Source organism: Pelodiscus sinensis, chromosome 20 (genome assembly GCF_052426305.1).
Source record: "Pelodiscus sinensis isolate ZL-2025 chromosome 20, ASM5242630v1, whole genome shotgun sequence".
Classification (NCBI taxonomy): Eukaryota; Metazoa; Chordata; order Testudines; family Trionychidae; genus Pelodiscus; species Pelodiscus sinensis.
In genome coordinates this window covers 3,485,375-3,500,790 of record NC_143071.1, presented here as the reverse complement: position 1 = coordinate 3,500,790, position 15,416 = coordinate 3,485,375, and the positions used below count along the sequence as shown (strand labels likewise).

At 68.8% G+C, this 15,416-nt stretch overlaps 1 protein-coding gene across 2 annotated transcripts; it reads left to right on the top strand.

Annotated features, from left to right (window-relative positions):
• Positions 1-1,419: 1,419 nt before the first annotated feature.
• GPRC5C (G protein-coupled receptor class C group 5 member C) lies at positions 1,420-14,569 on the top strand. 2 transcript variants are annotated; one of them, XM_075904047.2, is made up of 5 exons: positions 1,420-1,579; positions 4,231-5,278; positions 9,662-9,756; positions 11,314-11,457; positions 12,233-14,569. In XM_075904047.2, exons 2-5 carry the CDS (start codon positions 4,264-4,266, stop codon positions 12,263-12,265), a joined length of 1,287 nt encoding a protein of 428 aa, XP_075760162.2. In that variant the 5' UTR covers positions 1,420-1,579; positions 4,231-4,263; the 3' UTR covers positions 12,266-14,569. The 2 variants fall into 2 exon arrangements, with proteins under 2 accessions (XP_075760162.2, XP_075760163.2); XM_075904048.2 differs by lacking the exon at positions 1,420-1,579 and adding an exon at positions 3,779-3,910.
• Positions 14,570-15,416: the final 847 nt, after the last annotated feature.

The following is a 15,416-nucleotide window of genomic DNA, read 5'->3' as shown; positions in this document are numbered from 1 at the left end:
CACTCGCCCCAGTGGGAGCCAGCCCCACTTCCATGAGGGCAGAGCTGGGCCCCATCCCCGCTGTGATGGGGAGCCATGCGGCCCCCTGGGGTTTCTCAGATGCTGCCCCTGCCTCCTGGGTGCCCTGGCATGAAGCCCCAGCCCCCCCGGAGACAAGGGCCCGGGGGTCAGAGCCAAGCCAACCCCTCGGTAACCCGCTGACGCAGGGCCTGGCAGCCAGTTCCCTGGCAACCCAGCAGCAACGCAGGGCCCGCTGCAGCGCGAAACCGCCCCGTGTGTGCCGGGGCAGAACGACAGAGGGGGAAGGGCGTGACACAGGATCTCAAACGCCGCGGGGGCGAGGGGCGTGACGCGCACGCACACACCCCGTCGGTCCCAGCAGGCTCCGCTCGGCCCGGTGTCCAGGAGACGGCCATGCGCTTCATTGGCCATGCAATTGGGGGTCCGGGCTCCTTGTGGGAAGACAAGGGGGGCTGCTGTTTTGCTCCAAATTTCCCCTCCCTGCTGCCCTCCACCCCAGAGGCAGCTGCATTGTAGCGATGCCGTAGGCACGGCGTTTGTGCAGTCCCTTTATCATCCCAGACGCAGGTTGGCGCAGCCTCTCTCGGCTGTACTCTCCTTGCCGTGACACCGGGGGAGCAAAGAAGGGTTTTCGTAGGACCTATAAAAACGGGGGCCAGCTGCCGCGAAGAGGGCTGTTTTTCTTGCGGTTGGCAGTTCCCTGTGGCTGACGGTGATGGATTGCAGGGCCGAACCAGGGAGCCGCAGGAGAGGGGCTAGGACGGTGGGGACGTGATACAGCTGAGGTGTGACGTGGGGAGCGGAGCGCCTGCCCCACAGCCCCTGGGAGCGTCGTACAAGGGGTCCCCCTGTTCACCCCCCACATCCTTCTCTTCCAGGGACTCCCTGCATCTCTGCTTTGGGTTCCATGGACCCCCATTCCCAGACTGTGCCCCCCATTCCCAGATTGCGCCCCCCACACCACCGGCTCAAGGCTGCCGCGTCTTCCCCACCCCGCAATGCCAGGGTGCCATCCTGCCACTGCAGCGGCCCTTTGCCGCCCCGTCCCCCCCAGCTCAGGCAAGGGGTCAGCCCTGGGCAGATGCGGGGGGGGGGGGGATCTGTCCTGCTGGAAGGAAGGCCCGAAGCAGCTCGGGGCTATGCTGGGGGTGGCGTGTGCGCCCCGTGGACCTCTGCCTGCCCGATCCCCCCTTTAATGGGACCCCCCCCCTGCCCAGAACCTGCCACGGAACTTGGCCCGGGGCCTTCCAAGGTTGTGGCTTCCCGGCCAGAGACGGGCCCCACCGCTCCCTTGTGTGGGGGGGGCGCTTAGCAATCGCCGGGGGGGCACGGGGGGGCGGCGCACGAGCTGCCACGAGTCACCTTTGCCCCCCCGCGGGGCGGCGGGCGAGGCCGGAGCTGGGGGCGGTGCCGGGGCGGGAGGGGCCGCCCGGGCCGGGCTGGCTGCAGCCGGGAAGTTTGCGCGGAGGGCAGGGGCCGGGAGCGGAGCGGGCCGGGGCAGGGGAGCTCCGAGCGGCCGCGCAGGGGCCGGGCCGAGCCGAGCGCCGCCACCGCCCAGGTAGGAGCCCGACCCCCGCCGGAGCCGGCCCCGGGAGCGGAGGCTCGGGACCCCCCGTGGGCAGGGGCCGGGCCGGGGCGCGGGGCGGCCGCGAACAAAGGGGGCCGGTTCCCAGCTGGGAGCGAGCGGCCCCCGGTGCCACGGAGCCTCCGCGCGCTGGAGACTTGCCTCGCCGGGGGGCTGGGAGCCCGGACTCCCGGGTTCTCTCCCCCCGGCCCTGGGAGGGGAGTGGGGGCTAGTGGTTAGAGTGGGAGGGGCTGGGAGCCCGGACTCCCGGGTTCTCTCCCCCCGGCCCTGGGAGGGGAGTGGGGGCTAGTGGTTAGAGTGGGAGGGGCTGGGAGCCAGGACTCCCGGGTTCTCTCCCCTCGGCCCTGGGAGGGGAGTGGGGGCTAGTGGTTAGAGGGGAGGGGCTGGGAGTCAGGACTCCTGGGTTCTCTGCCTGGCTCCGGGAGGGGAGTGGGGGCTAGTGGTTAGAGTGGGAGGGGCTGGGAGCCCGGACTCCTGGGTTCTCTCCCCTCGGCCCTGGGAGGGGAGTGGGGGCTAGTGGTTAGAGTGGGAGGGGCTGGGAGCCCGGACTCCTGGGTTCTCTGCCTGGCTCTGGGAGGGCAGTGGGGTATGGTGGTTAGAGCGGGGGGGGAGGGGGGCTGGGAGTCAGGGCTCCTGGGTTCTCTGCCTGGCTCTGGGAGGGCAGTGGGGTATGGTGGTTAGAGCGGGGGGGGGAGGGGGGCTGGGAGTCAGGGCTCCTGGGTTCTCTCCCTGGCTCTGGGAGGGCAGTGGGGTATGGTGGTTAGAGTGGGGGGGAGGGGGGCTGGGAGTCAGGGCTCCTGGGTTCTCTGCCTGGCTCCGGGAGGGCAGTGGGGTATGGTAGTTAGAGCGAGGAGGCAGGAGCCAGGATTCCCAGCTCCACCGCAGAGGAGCAGTGGGATTTGAGTGGGTGGCTTACCCTGCCTGGCCCTCGGTTTCCCCACCAGTGCCAGGAGCGTAGCGGTACCTGCCGCCCTGAACAGGAAAGTGCTGCTCCAGCAGTGGCTTTGGCTCTGGCCCGGGAGCAGAGATGTTCCCCCTACCCCCCCCCCCCCCGCCTTTCCACGGACACGCACGGCCCAGAGCTGGGCAATCCAGGATGGGTCCGGTGGCCACAACCAGCCCCCCAGGGAGGGAAGTGCTGCCTGGGGAAAGCGAGGCGCAGGGAATTGGAGAGGCAGGGGGATCAATGCCCACAGCTGAGAAAAGGGCTGGTTTGGACTAAGTACAAGGAGATGCGACCTGCTCTGGCTTGGAGCTTCGCGGAGGGGGAGGGGGAAGGTGAAAAGCGGAACCAGCTAGTGGCAGGAGGGGCCTGACATGTTCTAGAGGCGGGGGGGGGGGGGGAGAGTCTCCCGTGGGGTGGGTGCAGGGTGGAACCAAGAAGGGCCATTCTGCTCAGGCCTGGCCCTGCAGTCAGCCCCAGGGGACCCCAGCAGTAACCACGTGCCGGATCCCTCTTTATGTTTTGCCCCCGTACGACACGCTGCTTGTAAAGGTCTGGAGGAGCAGGGCGCTCTCCTCGCCTGAGCCAAACCAGCCCCAGCTGCATGGAGGCCTCGGAGCCGGAGGAAATTCTCTCTGGGATAGGTTGGCACGTGAGGGGCCAGGCCTGGCGATCTAGGAAGGGGCCACTGGGATTTGCCCGGGACACCCAGCGCTGACAGGCAGACTCGCTCCAACGCCAGGTTCCTGGGGTTCCTGGGGCACTGGGGTTCCTTGCCAGGGCCGGGGTCGTCAGGACCCCGTGGGCCACGTGCAGGCCGCAAGGCGCCTTTGAGCAGGCCGCCACGTCCTTCTGTTTACGTATTATCAGGGTTATTGTTGGGGGATTATTTTCTCTGGTGTCTGGACCTTGGCGATAGCTTGACCAAGCAGTCTGGACCTTGACAAAGAGGAATGCTTTGCCCCAGCCCCGGCAAAGCGCCCGCAGCTTTCTGGGACTCCTCGCCAAGCTTAGCTTTGGAGAGGGGACATGCAGCTGGCACAGCGCAGCCAGGAGGGGCAAGGTGCTAAGCCAGGCGCCTTCCCTAACGGCCGGCCAGCCGGCCACCATAGCATTCCAGCTGGCTGTAACCTTCCAGCGGGACAGGAGGGGCAGGCTGGCAAAGTAGCCGAGGGCTTTAAAGTCACGGCTCTTGATTTTTGAAGAGCGCCGCGGTGACACGGCCGGGGCGGGGTGGAGCTGGGAGTGTGACGGGGTGGGGAGGCGGGGGAGCGTGTGCATCCCCTGGGTACAGAGTGTGCCGACACCGAGCGAGTGGCAGAGGAGCTAAGTCTCTGGGCAGGAAGGGAAGGTGCAGTCAGGTGGGTCTTGGCCTGGGCCCTGGGGGGGCAGGACATGCTAGAGAGAGCCCAGCAGTGGCTCCATGCAGGTGAGGGAGGCCACGGCTCGGGGACAGGAAGAGCCAGGTGCTGCGGGCAGGCAGAGGGAGGCGATTGCCCTCGCCGAGCCTGGGAAACTTGCAGCAGGCGGCGGTGAAAAGCCAAGCAGCAGCCGGGCAGGTGTCGGCCGCCAGAGCAGAGCGCTGGGGAGGTGCCAGCCTGGCGCCTGGTCCCACGCCCCCGGGGGTCCCGATCTTGTTTTCTCAGCTTGCTCTCGTCATTTCTCCGTTTTGTTTACACAGGCTCCTTGGGACTCCCGCCCCAGACAGCCCAGGATGGCCGTGCCCCGGGCGCTGCCGCTGGCCGTGTGGCTCCTGTTGAGCCTTCTCCCGACGGGCCTGGCCCAGGAGACCCCTCCGCCTGGGTGCGGCAAGGACCTGCCTTCGCTGTACTACAACCTCTGCGACCTGTCGGCGCCCTGGGGCATCGTGCTGGAGGCCCTGGCCAGCCTGGGGATAGCCAGCAGCTTCGTGCTCTGCATCGTCCTGGTGGCCAGCCTGCCCTTCATGCAGGACCCCCGGAAGAAGAGCCTGGTGGGGACGCAGGCGCTCTTCCTCCTGGGCACCTTCGGCCTCTTCTGCCTGACCTTCGACTTCATCGTCAAGCCGTCCTTCTCCACCTGCGCCTCGCGGCGCTTCCTCTTCGGGGTCCTCTTCGGGATCTGCTTCTCCTGCCTGGCGGCCCACGCCGGCGCCCTCAACGTCCTGGCCCGGCGCAACCAGGGGCTGCCGGGCTGGCTGACCTTCGGCGCCGCCCTGCTGCTGGCCCTGGTGGAGATGATCATCAACGCCGAGTGGCTGCTCATCACGGTGGTGAGGAGCGGCCCCCCCTCCCAGAGCCCCTGCGCCGTGGCCAACAAGGACTTTGTCATGGCGCTCATCTTCGTCATGTTCCTCCTGCTGGCCGCCTTCGCCGCCGCCTGGCCCGCCCTGTGCGGCCGCTACCGGCACTGGAGGAAACACGCCGTCTTCATCCTCCTCACCACCTCCCTCTCCATGGCCGTCTGGGTGGTCTGGATCGTCATGTACCTCTATGGGAACCAGCAGAGGGGCAGCCCCTCCTGGGACGACCCCACGCTGGCCATCGCCCTGGTCACCAACGCCTCCGTCTTCATCTTCTTCTACGTCGTCCCTGAGCTGTGCCACGTGACGCGCCCGGGCCCGGAGCAGGCCTACGAGAACGACGCCTACCCCACCCGGGGCGTGGGCTACGAGACCATCCTGAAGGAGCAGAAAGCCCAGAGCATGTTTGTGGAGAACAAGGCCTTCTCCATGGACGAGCCGGCCTCAGGTAGGCGGGGGGCCGAGGGGCAGCTGTGGCCTGTCTCTCTGGGGCGTGGGGGGTGGCACGATGCAGGTGTTGGGGGTCCACCCGAGCGGACCGGAGCCCTTCCCAGGGCAAGGGGAGCCCCACTGGGAGCTGTTCCTGTAGCCCAACCCTGCCTGGCACTGAGCAACCTCCGCCCCCTTGACTTCAGCGGGCACTGGCGGCACCCCACCTCGCGAGGGAGCTCCATGCCATGCAGGATTGGGCCCTTTGGGACAGAGGCTGCGGGCCCCCCCCCCCCCATTTCCATTCGGCCAAATATCGGGGCAAGGAGCCGGGCTGAGAGGGCTGCTGAGGCCCATAACGAGGCCGGAGCGGCCGTGCGCCAGCCCGGAGGACAGCGGGGGACGGCGTGGCTTGGGCAGGGACCGAGGCCACCGGCCGTGGGCACGGGGAGAGTTTCACCCCTGTGCCTGCCCAGAGGCACCGCCCCGTCCGTGCTCAGGGTTATATACCCCTGTGTATGGGGCTGCCCCAGAGGCAGTGACTGGCCGGATCAGCCGTGTTTGTTTATCCCTTCTAATTAACCCCCGGGAGGCGACTCGGCGGCCCCCGGCTCGCTCACGTGTCTCTCCCTCCCCCGCCGCGCCTCCCCTCGGCGTGTTACACGCTCAGGCCCTGGGGTGCACGCAGGGCCCTGGTGCTGACGGGCCCCCGGTTGCTACAGCAACAGACCGTGGCTCCCGCCGGGGGTGGCCAGCCAGGGGGGAGGTTTGTGGGGACAGTTGGGTGACGGGGGTCGGCGACGGAGCAGCCCGGCGGGGCGTGACCAACCCGGCCGCTGGGAATAGCGACGCCGATTGGCGTTGGGAAGACGCGCCCGGGATGTGTCCCGGCCGGGACGGTTCCCACGGGTCTCGGGCGAGAGAAGCCCAACCCATCGCTCCCCGGCCTGCTGCCAGCCACGCAGCCACGCTCCCTCCTGCCCCCGCTTCGGGCCTCCCCCCGCTAAGCCCAGCGGCATCCGGGACACCCTGTCACAGGGGGACCGAGGGCCGGGGTCTTTGGACTCCTTCCCCAGCATCGGGGGGGCCAGGGCTGGTGCTCGGGGACTGCAGCCCCCTCCTGCCCAGACCCCCCCCCGCTCCTGTCCCCTCCCTCCCACCCAGACCCCACACCCCCCTCCGCTCCTGCCCCCTCCCACCTTCCCAGACCCCACACCCCCCTCCGCTCCTGCCCCCTCCCCCCACCCAGACCCCACACCCCCCTCTGCTCCTGCCCCCCCCCCTCCACCCCCCCCTCCTGTCCCCTCCCTCCCACCCAGACCCCACACCCCCCTCTGCTCCTGCCCCCCCCCCCTGCCCAGACCCCACACCCCCCTCCGCTCCTGCCCCCTCCCCCCTGCCCAGACCCCGCTCCCGTCCCCTCCCTCCCACCCAGACCCCACACCCCCCTCCGCTCCTGCCCCCTCCCCTCTGCCCAGATCCCACACCCCCCTCCGCTCCTGTCCCCTCCCTCCCGCCCAGACCCCACACCCCCCTCCGCTCCTGCCCCCTCCCACCTTCCCAGACCCCGCACCCCCCTGCTCCTGCACCCTCCCCCCTGCCCAGACCCCTCCCCCACTCCTGCCCCCTCCCCCCTGCCCAGACCCCTCCCCCACTCCTGCCCCCTCCTCCCTGCCCAGACCCCGCACCCTCAAGCCTGCTCCCCGGCAGCCCTATCCCACACACTGAACTCCTTTCTTTTGGCCTCCCCCCAGAGCGTAGGGGGGCCCACAAAATCCACTTGCCTGCCCCCTCCCAGGCTTTGATGTGGGAGGGGTACGAGGGCTCGTCCCAGAGCAGGGCCCCCAACTCATTTTTCGGTGGTCGGGGCTCCCCACCCAGGGGAGGTTCCCGGCCCCTGTTGTAGACCCTGGCTGCTGGGCTCCGACTGCGCCAGACTTAGTTGCTGCCGGCGCTGGGACCAAACAGGCCTTGCCCCGGCCCGCGGGGGGCACCTCTTGTGAACTGGCTCCTTACACCCTGTTTGTTCCGGTTCTGCCGACCACAAGCCCTTCCCCGTGCCCTGCGCATCCCGGTGACGCCGCCCGCTTGGGCCGGGCGGTGCCATGCGAGGGGGGCGCAGCCGCCCCGGGACGGAGGGGCTGGAGCCAGGATGGCTGCGGGCCACGGGACCGGGGGGCACTTCCCGGGGTCCCTGCGCCCAGGTCCTGCCGGCCCGTGGCCCTGAGACAGCCCACGTTGCCCAGTGCGACTGCCTCCGCATCTGGGGCCCAGTGGTGGAAAATCGCCCCCAGGGGTGCGGCTCCGGCGGGCTCCGGCGAGGTTAGCCGGCTCCTGCCTCCGCGCAAGAGGCTGCTCTTGGCGAGGACTCGGGTCTGTGTGGCCCCTGCCAGGTGCGTGACAAGCAGCACTCCACCTGCCCCGCGGCAGGGGCCCGATCCGAAGCCGGCTGAGCTTGGGGGGCCGGCTCCCCTTGAGTTCAGTGGGCTTGGCTCAGACCCCAGTGTCCAGCCAGGAGGTCCCTGCCCCTGGGAGAGAAGCCCGTACGCTCCCTGCAGCCCCTAGCGCTTGGCATTGCCAACTTTCTCATTGCACAAACCCAACATCTCTGCCCTGCCCCGCCCCTTTCCTGAGGCCACACCCCCCACTCTCTTCCCCCTCCCCCCCCCATCAATCACTGTCCCCCTCCCTTCATTCATTTCTGGGGCAGGGGCTCGGAGGGCTCCATCTGAGGGTGCAGACTCTCGGGTGAGGCCAGGGCTGAGGGTTGTGGGGTGCAGGAGGATGGGGGTGTGGGGCCAGGGCTGTGGGGTGCAGGAGGAGGATGGGGGTGTGGGGCCAGGGCTTAGGGCTGTGGGGTGCAGGAGGAGGGGGGGGGTGGGGCCAGGGCTGAGAGCTGTGGGGTGCAGGAGGGGGGGGGGTGGGGCCGGGGCTGAGGGCTGTGGGGTGTAGGAGGGGGATGGAGGTGTGGGGCCAGGGCTGAGGGCTGTTGGGTGCAGGAGGAGGGGGGGTGTGGGGCCAGGGCTGAGGGCTGGGGGGTGCAGGAGGAGGGGGGGTGTGGGGCCAGGGCTGAGAGCTGGGGGGTGCAGGAGGAGGGGGGGTGTGGGGCCAGGGCTGAGGGCTGTGGGGTTCAGGAGGAGGAGGGGTGTGGGGCCAGGGCTGAGGGCTGTGGGGTTCAGGAGGAGGAGGGGTGTGGGGCCAGGGCTGGGGGCTGTGGGGTGCAGGAGGAGGATGGGGGTGTGGGGCCAGGGCTGGGGGGTGTGGGGGGGGGGCAGGAGGGGGCATGGGGGGTGGGGCCAGGGCTGAGGGCTGTGGGGTGTAGGAGGGGGATGGAGGTGTGGGGCCAGGGCTGAGGGCTGTGGGGTGTAGGAGGGGGATGGAGGTGTGGGGCCAGGGCTGAGGGCTGTTGGGTGCAGGAGGAGGAGGGGTGTGGGGCCAGGGGGGGCTGGGGCCAGGGCTGGGGGGTGTGGGACGCAGGAGGAGGGGGGGATGGGGCCAGGGCTGGGGGGTGGGGCCAGGGCTGAGGGCTGTGGGGTTCAGGAGGAGGAGGGGTGTGGGGCCAGGGCTGGGGGGTGTGGGACGCAGGAGGAGGGGGGGTATGGGGCCAGGGCAGGGGTGTGTGGGACGCAGGAGGGGCCTCAGGGCTGAGGCAGGAGTTGGGCTGCGGGAGCAGGTTTGGGGTGTGGGCTCCGGCTGGGCGGCGCTTGCAGCACGCCCGGCTCCTAGGCGGAGAGCCCGGGGAGCTCCACGCGCTGCCTGTGCCCCCACAGCGCCCATTAGCCGAGGGTCCCAGCCAATGGGAGCTGCAGAGGCAACGCTCAGGGTGGGGGCTGCGCACAGAGCCCCTGTGGCCACCCCTGCACCTAGGAGCCGGGGCAGCAGGAAACCTGCCTTATCCCACGGTCCCAGGTGTTCCAGTCAAAAACCGGACCCCTGGCACCAGCTTCGGCACGGCCAGTGGGGGCTAATGCACAGCCCATGCCCAGGGCCCCGTGGCAGGCTGTGGGGCGGGGGGCCAGCCCCGTCAGGCCCTCCACGGCGTGTCACGGGTGGGGGGCTGCTCCAGCCAGGCCAGCGCGCCGTGTTGGGCCTGGGAACTGGCGAAACAGCTTAACATTTCAAATGGGATTTTACATCCCTAACACTGGTGCCCCCGGGGACCTGGGCTGGTGCGGGGAGCCCTGAGCCCCCCCACCTGCCTGGGCTAGGAGTAGCCCCAGCCCATGTCCCTGCCCCCCGAGAATAGGCCAGATCAGATCAGATTTTGCTCCCACTGCACCTGCCCGAGGCTACTGTGCCCGTGTTAATAGGAGCAGGCCCAGGGCCCGGGCCTGGCATGGGAGGGACCCAGTAAATCTTCATCCCCCCCGTGAGCACGGCCCCGTGCGTCTTCTCGTTGCAGCCAAGAAGCCGGTGTCACCTTACAGCGGGTACAACGGGCAGCTGGTGACGAGCGTGTTCCAGCCCACGGAGATGGCGCTGATGCACAAAGGACCCGTAAGTCAGCCGCCGAGCGTGCGTCTTCTCCCACGTCAGCCGGCCCAGCCCCGCTTCCAGGTGACGGACGGGCTCGGGCGCTGCCAGGCAGGAGGCTCAGGCGCTGCCAGGCAGGAGCGGTGCAGCCCGGGGCCTGCTGCCTCGGACTGGGTCCAGCGTCACTTCCTGCTGAGGGGGCTGTTTCTGGATAAGCAGGGGTGCAACAGACCCCGGGGACGCCCACACACCGGCTGCGTGGGGGGGGCTAGAACTCTCGGCCTTCAGTGGCCAGGCCCTAGCTCGGCTGCAGCCCTGCGAGCTACCGAGCAGCCTCTCTGCCACGGGGCCGGCGGGCTCGGCCCAGGCACGTGGGCGCGTCGGTGCCTCCCCAGAGGGGTTCTCCGAATTGCCCCTGCCTGGGGCAGAGCCAGCCGGCTGGGCACCGGGCCTGCCCCAGGGTGAGTGGAGCAGGAGAGAAGCGGAGTGGCCGGGCAGGCGGGGCCAGGGTTGGCTGGCCCGTGGGGACGGGTGGGGGGATTGTAGGGCTGGCTTTGGGGCGAGGACACGGGCAGCTCCCTGGGCTGGGGCTGGCTCGGGGACACCCTGGGTGCTTGGGAAGGGCTCCATAACCTGGAAGCGGAGATTTGAGGCCACTGACTCCCTGCCCCCATTAGCAGCAGGAGGGTTAAGGGGGGAGGGTCTTGTCCCCCCTCCCCCACCGGCAGAGCTGGAAGGAGGGTGCTGGGAAGGTGTGGGGCCTGCGGCTGAGGGGCCGCGCTCGTACCTGGCCTGGGCTGAGCCCGCAGCCGGCTCCGGGAGCCACCGCAGCTAACCCCCGCGGCTCCCCACTGAGTCGCTTGCCGGAGGAGCTGCTGAGGGCAGGCCGGGGGTGTCCCGGACCAGGCCCCGCTCTCCGGCCAGGACAGTGGCTTTGGCTGAGGGGATCTGGGTGGCCCGGGGCGGGGGGCTTCTCTCTCCGGCTCTGTCCTCCCTGGGCCCAGCCGCTCCTCCCGCAGGGCCTCAGGTGCCCCCCTGCCCTCTCTGGCCTGTGAAGCCAGCCGGGCAGGGGCTGTCCCCCATGTCTGTGCAGCGCCTGGCCCGCGGGCCTGATCTCGGCTGTGCTAGATCCCTGGCACGGGGGGGCTGGCGACCGCTCGGGGGGTTCCCCAGAGTCCTGCCCGGGGACTTCTGCCACTTCCAGGCGGTGGCTTTATTCCCTCCCCCGGCAGCCACGCCCAGGTCACCTCAGGAGCTCCCCCGTCAGTGTCCCCCCCCTCGACTGCCCGGCGGGAGCTGGGTGGGCGCTGCCAGGGGCATCAGCCTGCGAAGGGAGCCGGCAGGACGAGCTGCTCCGGATCCCAGCCGCGTTGGGGAGCAGCCAGACGTCCCCAGCCCCATGGCAGGCGGGTGAGGGGGGCAGACGGGCCCTGCCCTTTCCACGGGGAGAGCTGATTTGCATGGCCCCTGTGGGTGCCTGTGTGGCCAGGGGACCCTTGGGGAGGTGGGGGGGAGCTGCCGGAACCAGCCGTGTCTCCTCCCCGCCCTGTCCTCACTCGCCCCCCCCCCCATTTGTTCCAGCCCGAAGGCAGCTACGACCTCATCCTGCCCCGGGCCACCGCCAACAGCCAGGCCATCGGCAGCGCCAACTCCACGCTGCGCGCAGAGGACGCCTACGCGGCCCAGAGCCAGCACGCAGCAGCCCAGGACGGCTGGGGCCTCCAGGTTGGTGGCGACATACAGCGGGACCACGGGGGCAGCGTGGGCGGGCGGGGAGAGCTGGGAAGCAGGAGGGGGCTGTGATTCTGCTGCCGCTGTCTCTTGGTGGGCTCCGTGCCTCAGTTTCCCCACCTGTTAAATTGGGAGTAGACCCCCCCCCTTCCCCTGGGACGGTGTCTGGAGGCCGCCTGCTGGAAATGACTCCTGCGTGTGAGTCCAAGGGGTTATCTTCCTGCTAGGAGTCCTCGTCCTGGCCTCCCTCGGCTGACTCCATACTTCCCAGCTGCCCAGGGGACCTGCAGGATCGGAAATGGATCGTTCTTCATTCCCAGGGCCTAGGGCCAGGGGTGAACTTTCCCGCCTCGCGCGGTCAGCACTGGTATCAGTCCTGGCTCCCAGAGCCCTGCTCAGCCTGGGCCCGGCCCTACCTGCATTAGAATTCAGAGGCGGTGAGTCTGGCGGGCGAGCAGCGAGCCCAAGTGGAGGGAGGGATCCAGGCCTCTCCCATAGATCCTCCCTTCAGAGGAGACACAGCAAAGCTAAGAGGACCCCGTTCCGAGCCGCCTCCCGGGGACCGTGGGGGTCTCGCTGCGGCCTGACGGGCCGGGGCTGGCCTGTTCCTCGCCGCGGAACCATCGGCTTGGTTGTTTCCACCGAGCCCGGACCGGAGCGTGGGACAAAGTGAGAGGCTGTTGGGCAAACCGCCACCGACTCCAGGCCGGGGGGAGATCCGGGTCTCTGGCTCGGGGGCCGCGTCCTCACCCAGGTCTGTCTGCTCTAGGCTCCCGCTCCGTACAGCAAGAACCGGTGGTGAGAGGCGCCCGCCACCCTGGCTCCTGCCGCTCCGGAAATCACCCGCCGTCCCCTGCCTCCAGCCACGGACAGCCACGCCAAGCTCGAAGACGGGAATTGACCCTGGCGCCTCCAGCAAGGCCAGGTCTGAGCCCAGGAGAGGGGAGACAATCCGGCTCCATCCCCGCCCGGCATCCCCTGCAGCTCTTCTAAACGCACACTTGACCCTGCACCCCGCTGTTCTATTGATGCTCCTGCTGGGGAGGCTGCCCAGGGGAACCTGAACATGGCAGCAGCCCTGGCTGTCAACCTCCAGGTCCCTTTCTGGGCAGCGTTCACCAGTGCTCCCTCTACGTGTTTCCATCCATGTGCGGAATTAATTTTGTGCACTGCCCCTAGAGGAGGTGCACCAACAGTAGAAACTGGCGGTTGGCGCGCCACTAATCACGTGGGCGGCATTTGACTCGCTCCTGGGTGGCCGCCACGCACTCGGCTTACAGGGAACACTGGCGTTCGCCCTCCCAGCCACGGAACGCGCAGGCTGCCTGGTGCCACGTCCCCGCGGGAATCGCCTCTCGGCAGCACCAGCCAAGTGAGCTTGGCACCCGCTCTCAGGACAGCCTGCTGCCGGGTGGAGGGGAACCCGCCCCGAGGCGCTGCGGCCAGGGAGGGCTGCTGGCTCTCAAGGCAGTGGGAAGACGGGCGAGGCAGAGCCTCTTCGCAGGGAGCCGAGCTGAGCCGGTCTCAGCTGGGACCTGCCTTGGGCAGAGCCGCATGGGAGACCCGGCCTGTGCCCTGTGGCGGGGGCCCTGCAGGGCTGTGTGGCGTTTCCTGCCTGGCAGCCGGCAAGGAAAAGGCTGGGTCACAGGACTGGCATTTCCACATCCCCTGCCCGGGGCCCGCTCCTTGTGCCATGCCTGGGGTGGCCATAGTGGTGTGTCCCCACCGCACCCTGGAAGCCCCCGGCGGGGAGCCCGAGTTCTGGCTGCGGAGCTGCCTGGCTTTGGGACTTGCCCTGCGGCGAGCCACCGGCAGGATCTGCAGCTTTGACGGGGAGCCCGGAGCTGTGGGCAGCTCCTGCCTGCTGCCCCAGCTTGGAGACGGCTACGTGCACCGGGGATCGGGCGACCTCAGTTCTCCAGCGCTGTGTCCCTGGTGGGGTTGCAGCAGCCCAGGGATCCGCCTCGGGGCCGGGATGGGAAATGGGTCAGAGCCCGGCAGGGCAGCCCGTCTCCTGGGCGGCTCCGTTCCGGGCCTGGGGAGCGAGGTGCGGGGAGGCGTCCGCTCGTGGATCTGCTGGACAGGACCCGGACGTAACGGCTGCCTGATCCCCCTGCCCAGCCGCTGCTTGGGGGGGCGGAGGGTCTCCCCAGCCGGGGCCGTGGGGGCAGCAGCAGGATCCATGGGACGGCAGCGAGTCCCCTGGGCCCGGGCCTGGTGGCTCTCGGGCAGCTGAGTCCATGCCGTGTGGGGATGCCCCAAGTGGGCTGCCTCGTGTGGACGTGCCGTGGTGCAGAACGGGGGTTGGGGGCCTGTCCCCCCCACACACACACTGGGAGCGCCCTGTTCTGCCAGCCAGCTGCTCTCAGGCCTGTCCTCCCTCCTAGAGCTTCCCCTTGGTTTCGGCTGCCCCAAGGTGCCTCCCCTGCTCCCCCGTAGACTGGGGGGAAGGGGAGGAGGCTGGCTTCGGAATGCAGGCCGGGGGCGCCAGGAGCACCGCAGCTCTCTCCTTAGCCGTGATGCCTCCCGTGCCTCAGTTTCCCCATCCACCAACTGGGGAGGACGGCCCTGATCCCCTTCCCTCCTCGCTGGCTGCAGGAGGACAAGTGATCTTCTGGGATCGGAGGCAAGAACCAGGCCGTGGTGTGGGGGCAGGAGGAGACTGAGTGGGGAAAGACTGAGAAACAGGGCTGTCCCAGGTCCTTGGCGGCCTGGCTCCCCCTTCTCTGAATAACCCTTTGGCCTCTTCTCTGGCCTGTGAGAGCGGCACACTCAGGGCTTCCTACGGAGACTGGAGGAGCATTTAGGTTTTTAAGTTACCCCAGCAAGCAAATAGATTTTATGCAGTGGGCGTGGCCTGTGCCAGGTGGGCGTGGCCAATTCCTCTACTGCCTTTGGTCTCTGAGGCCAGGTTCTGCTCTTGTTCGCCGCTGCATCGAGGGGGAGCGAGTCCCCTTGGCGTCCCCAACCGTGTTTCAGGATCGCTGGGGCGAGGGGGTGTTGGCTCGAGTGTTCGCCCAGCGCTGGGGGAGGGGCAATGCCCCTTTTTCTTTTCAGGTGGCTTTTGGCTTTGTGTGTGCAGAATAAAGCTGGATTTTCCTACCTGGCACGTTGTTGGTCCCTGTCCGGGTCAGAGGGGAGCTGCTATTGGATGAGGAGGGGAGAGGGTGCTTTGCACGTGTGCGCTATCGGGGGCGGGGGAGTGGGCGGTGGTGTTCCCATTTGGGCCTTCCATGGGTCGGAGTCACGGTGCCCCCAAGCACATCCCGGCTCAGCCCAATTGCCACGAACACGGCTGCAGGAGGCTGGGCTGCAGCAGGAGGAGTGTGGCTGAGCCAGGTGGCAGCGGTGGGATCCTGCTGCGGGTTATATGGAAACGTGTCCAGCCCAGTTTGGACACGGCCAGGTTGGCTTCCTCCCTTTTTGGAAGCAGGCTCTTCTAACCTCCCCTACTTTTCCTCTTTGTTCCCATCCCCCACTCTGCGCCCCTCAGCCCTGCTACCAGCCCTGGCCTCCCCGCCTCCTACTGGGCCGGTTTGCAGAGCAGTCTGGTAGCCAGATGTGCCATGAGGCGGCCCACATGCCTGACCAGGGAAGGGGGGCTGAGTCCTAGCAAACTCATATCCCTGGCAGCTCCTGCAGGGTCCGAACTGGGGCCCCAGAGGCGCAGGGCGGGGGCAGCAGCTTGGCCGTGTATCGTGTCCCGGGGGCGGGGGCCAGCCAGCAGGGGGTGGGGAAGGACATGCCAAGGTCAGGGGAGGCGTCTCCTCCCCGGATTGGGTTTCCCACTCTGCAGTGATTTTCCTGCCAGGCAGGAAGAGGGAGGCTGAGCGAACGGCGTCCTCGTGAATTATTTAGCACCTGAGGCTCGTCAGGCAGGGCTCATGGGGGCCTGCGACCTCTTCCTCCTTGAGACCTCGGCGCCCCTGGGGTGGGGCAGGTCAGCCGGCCCC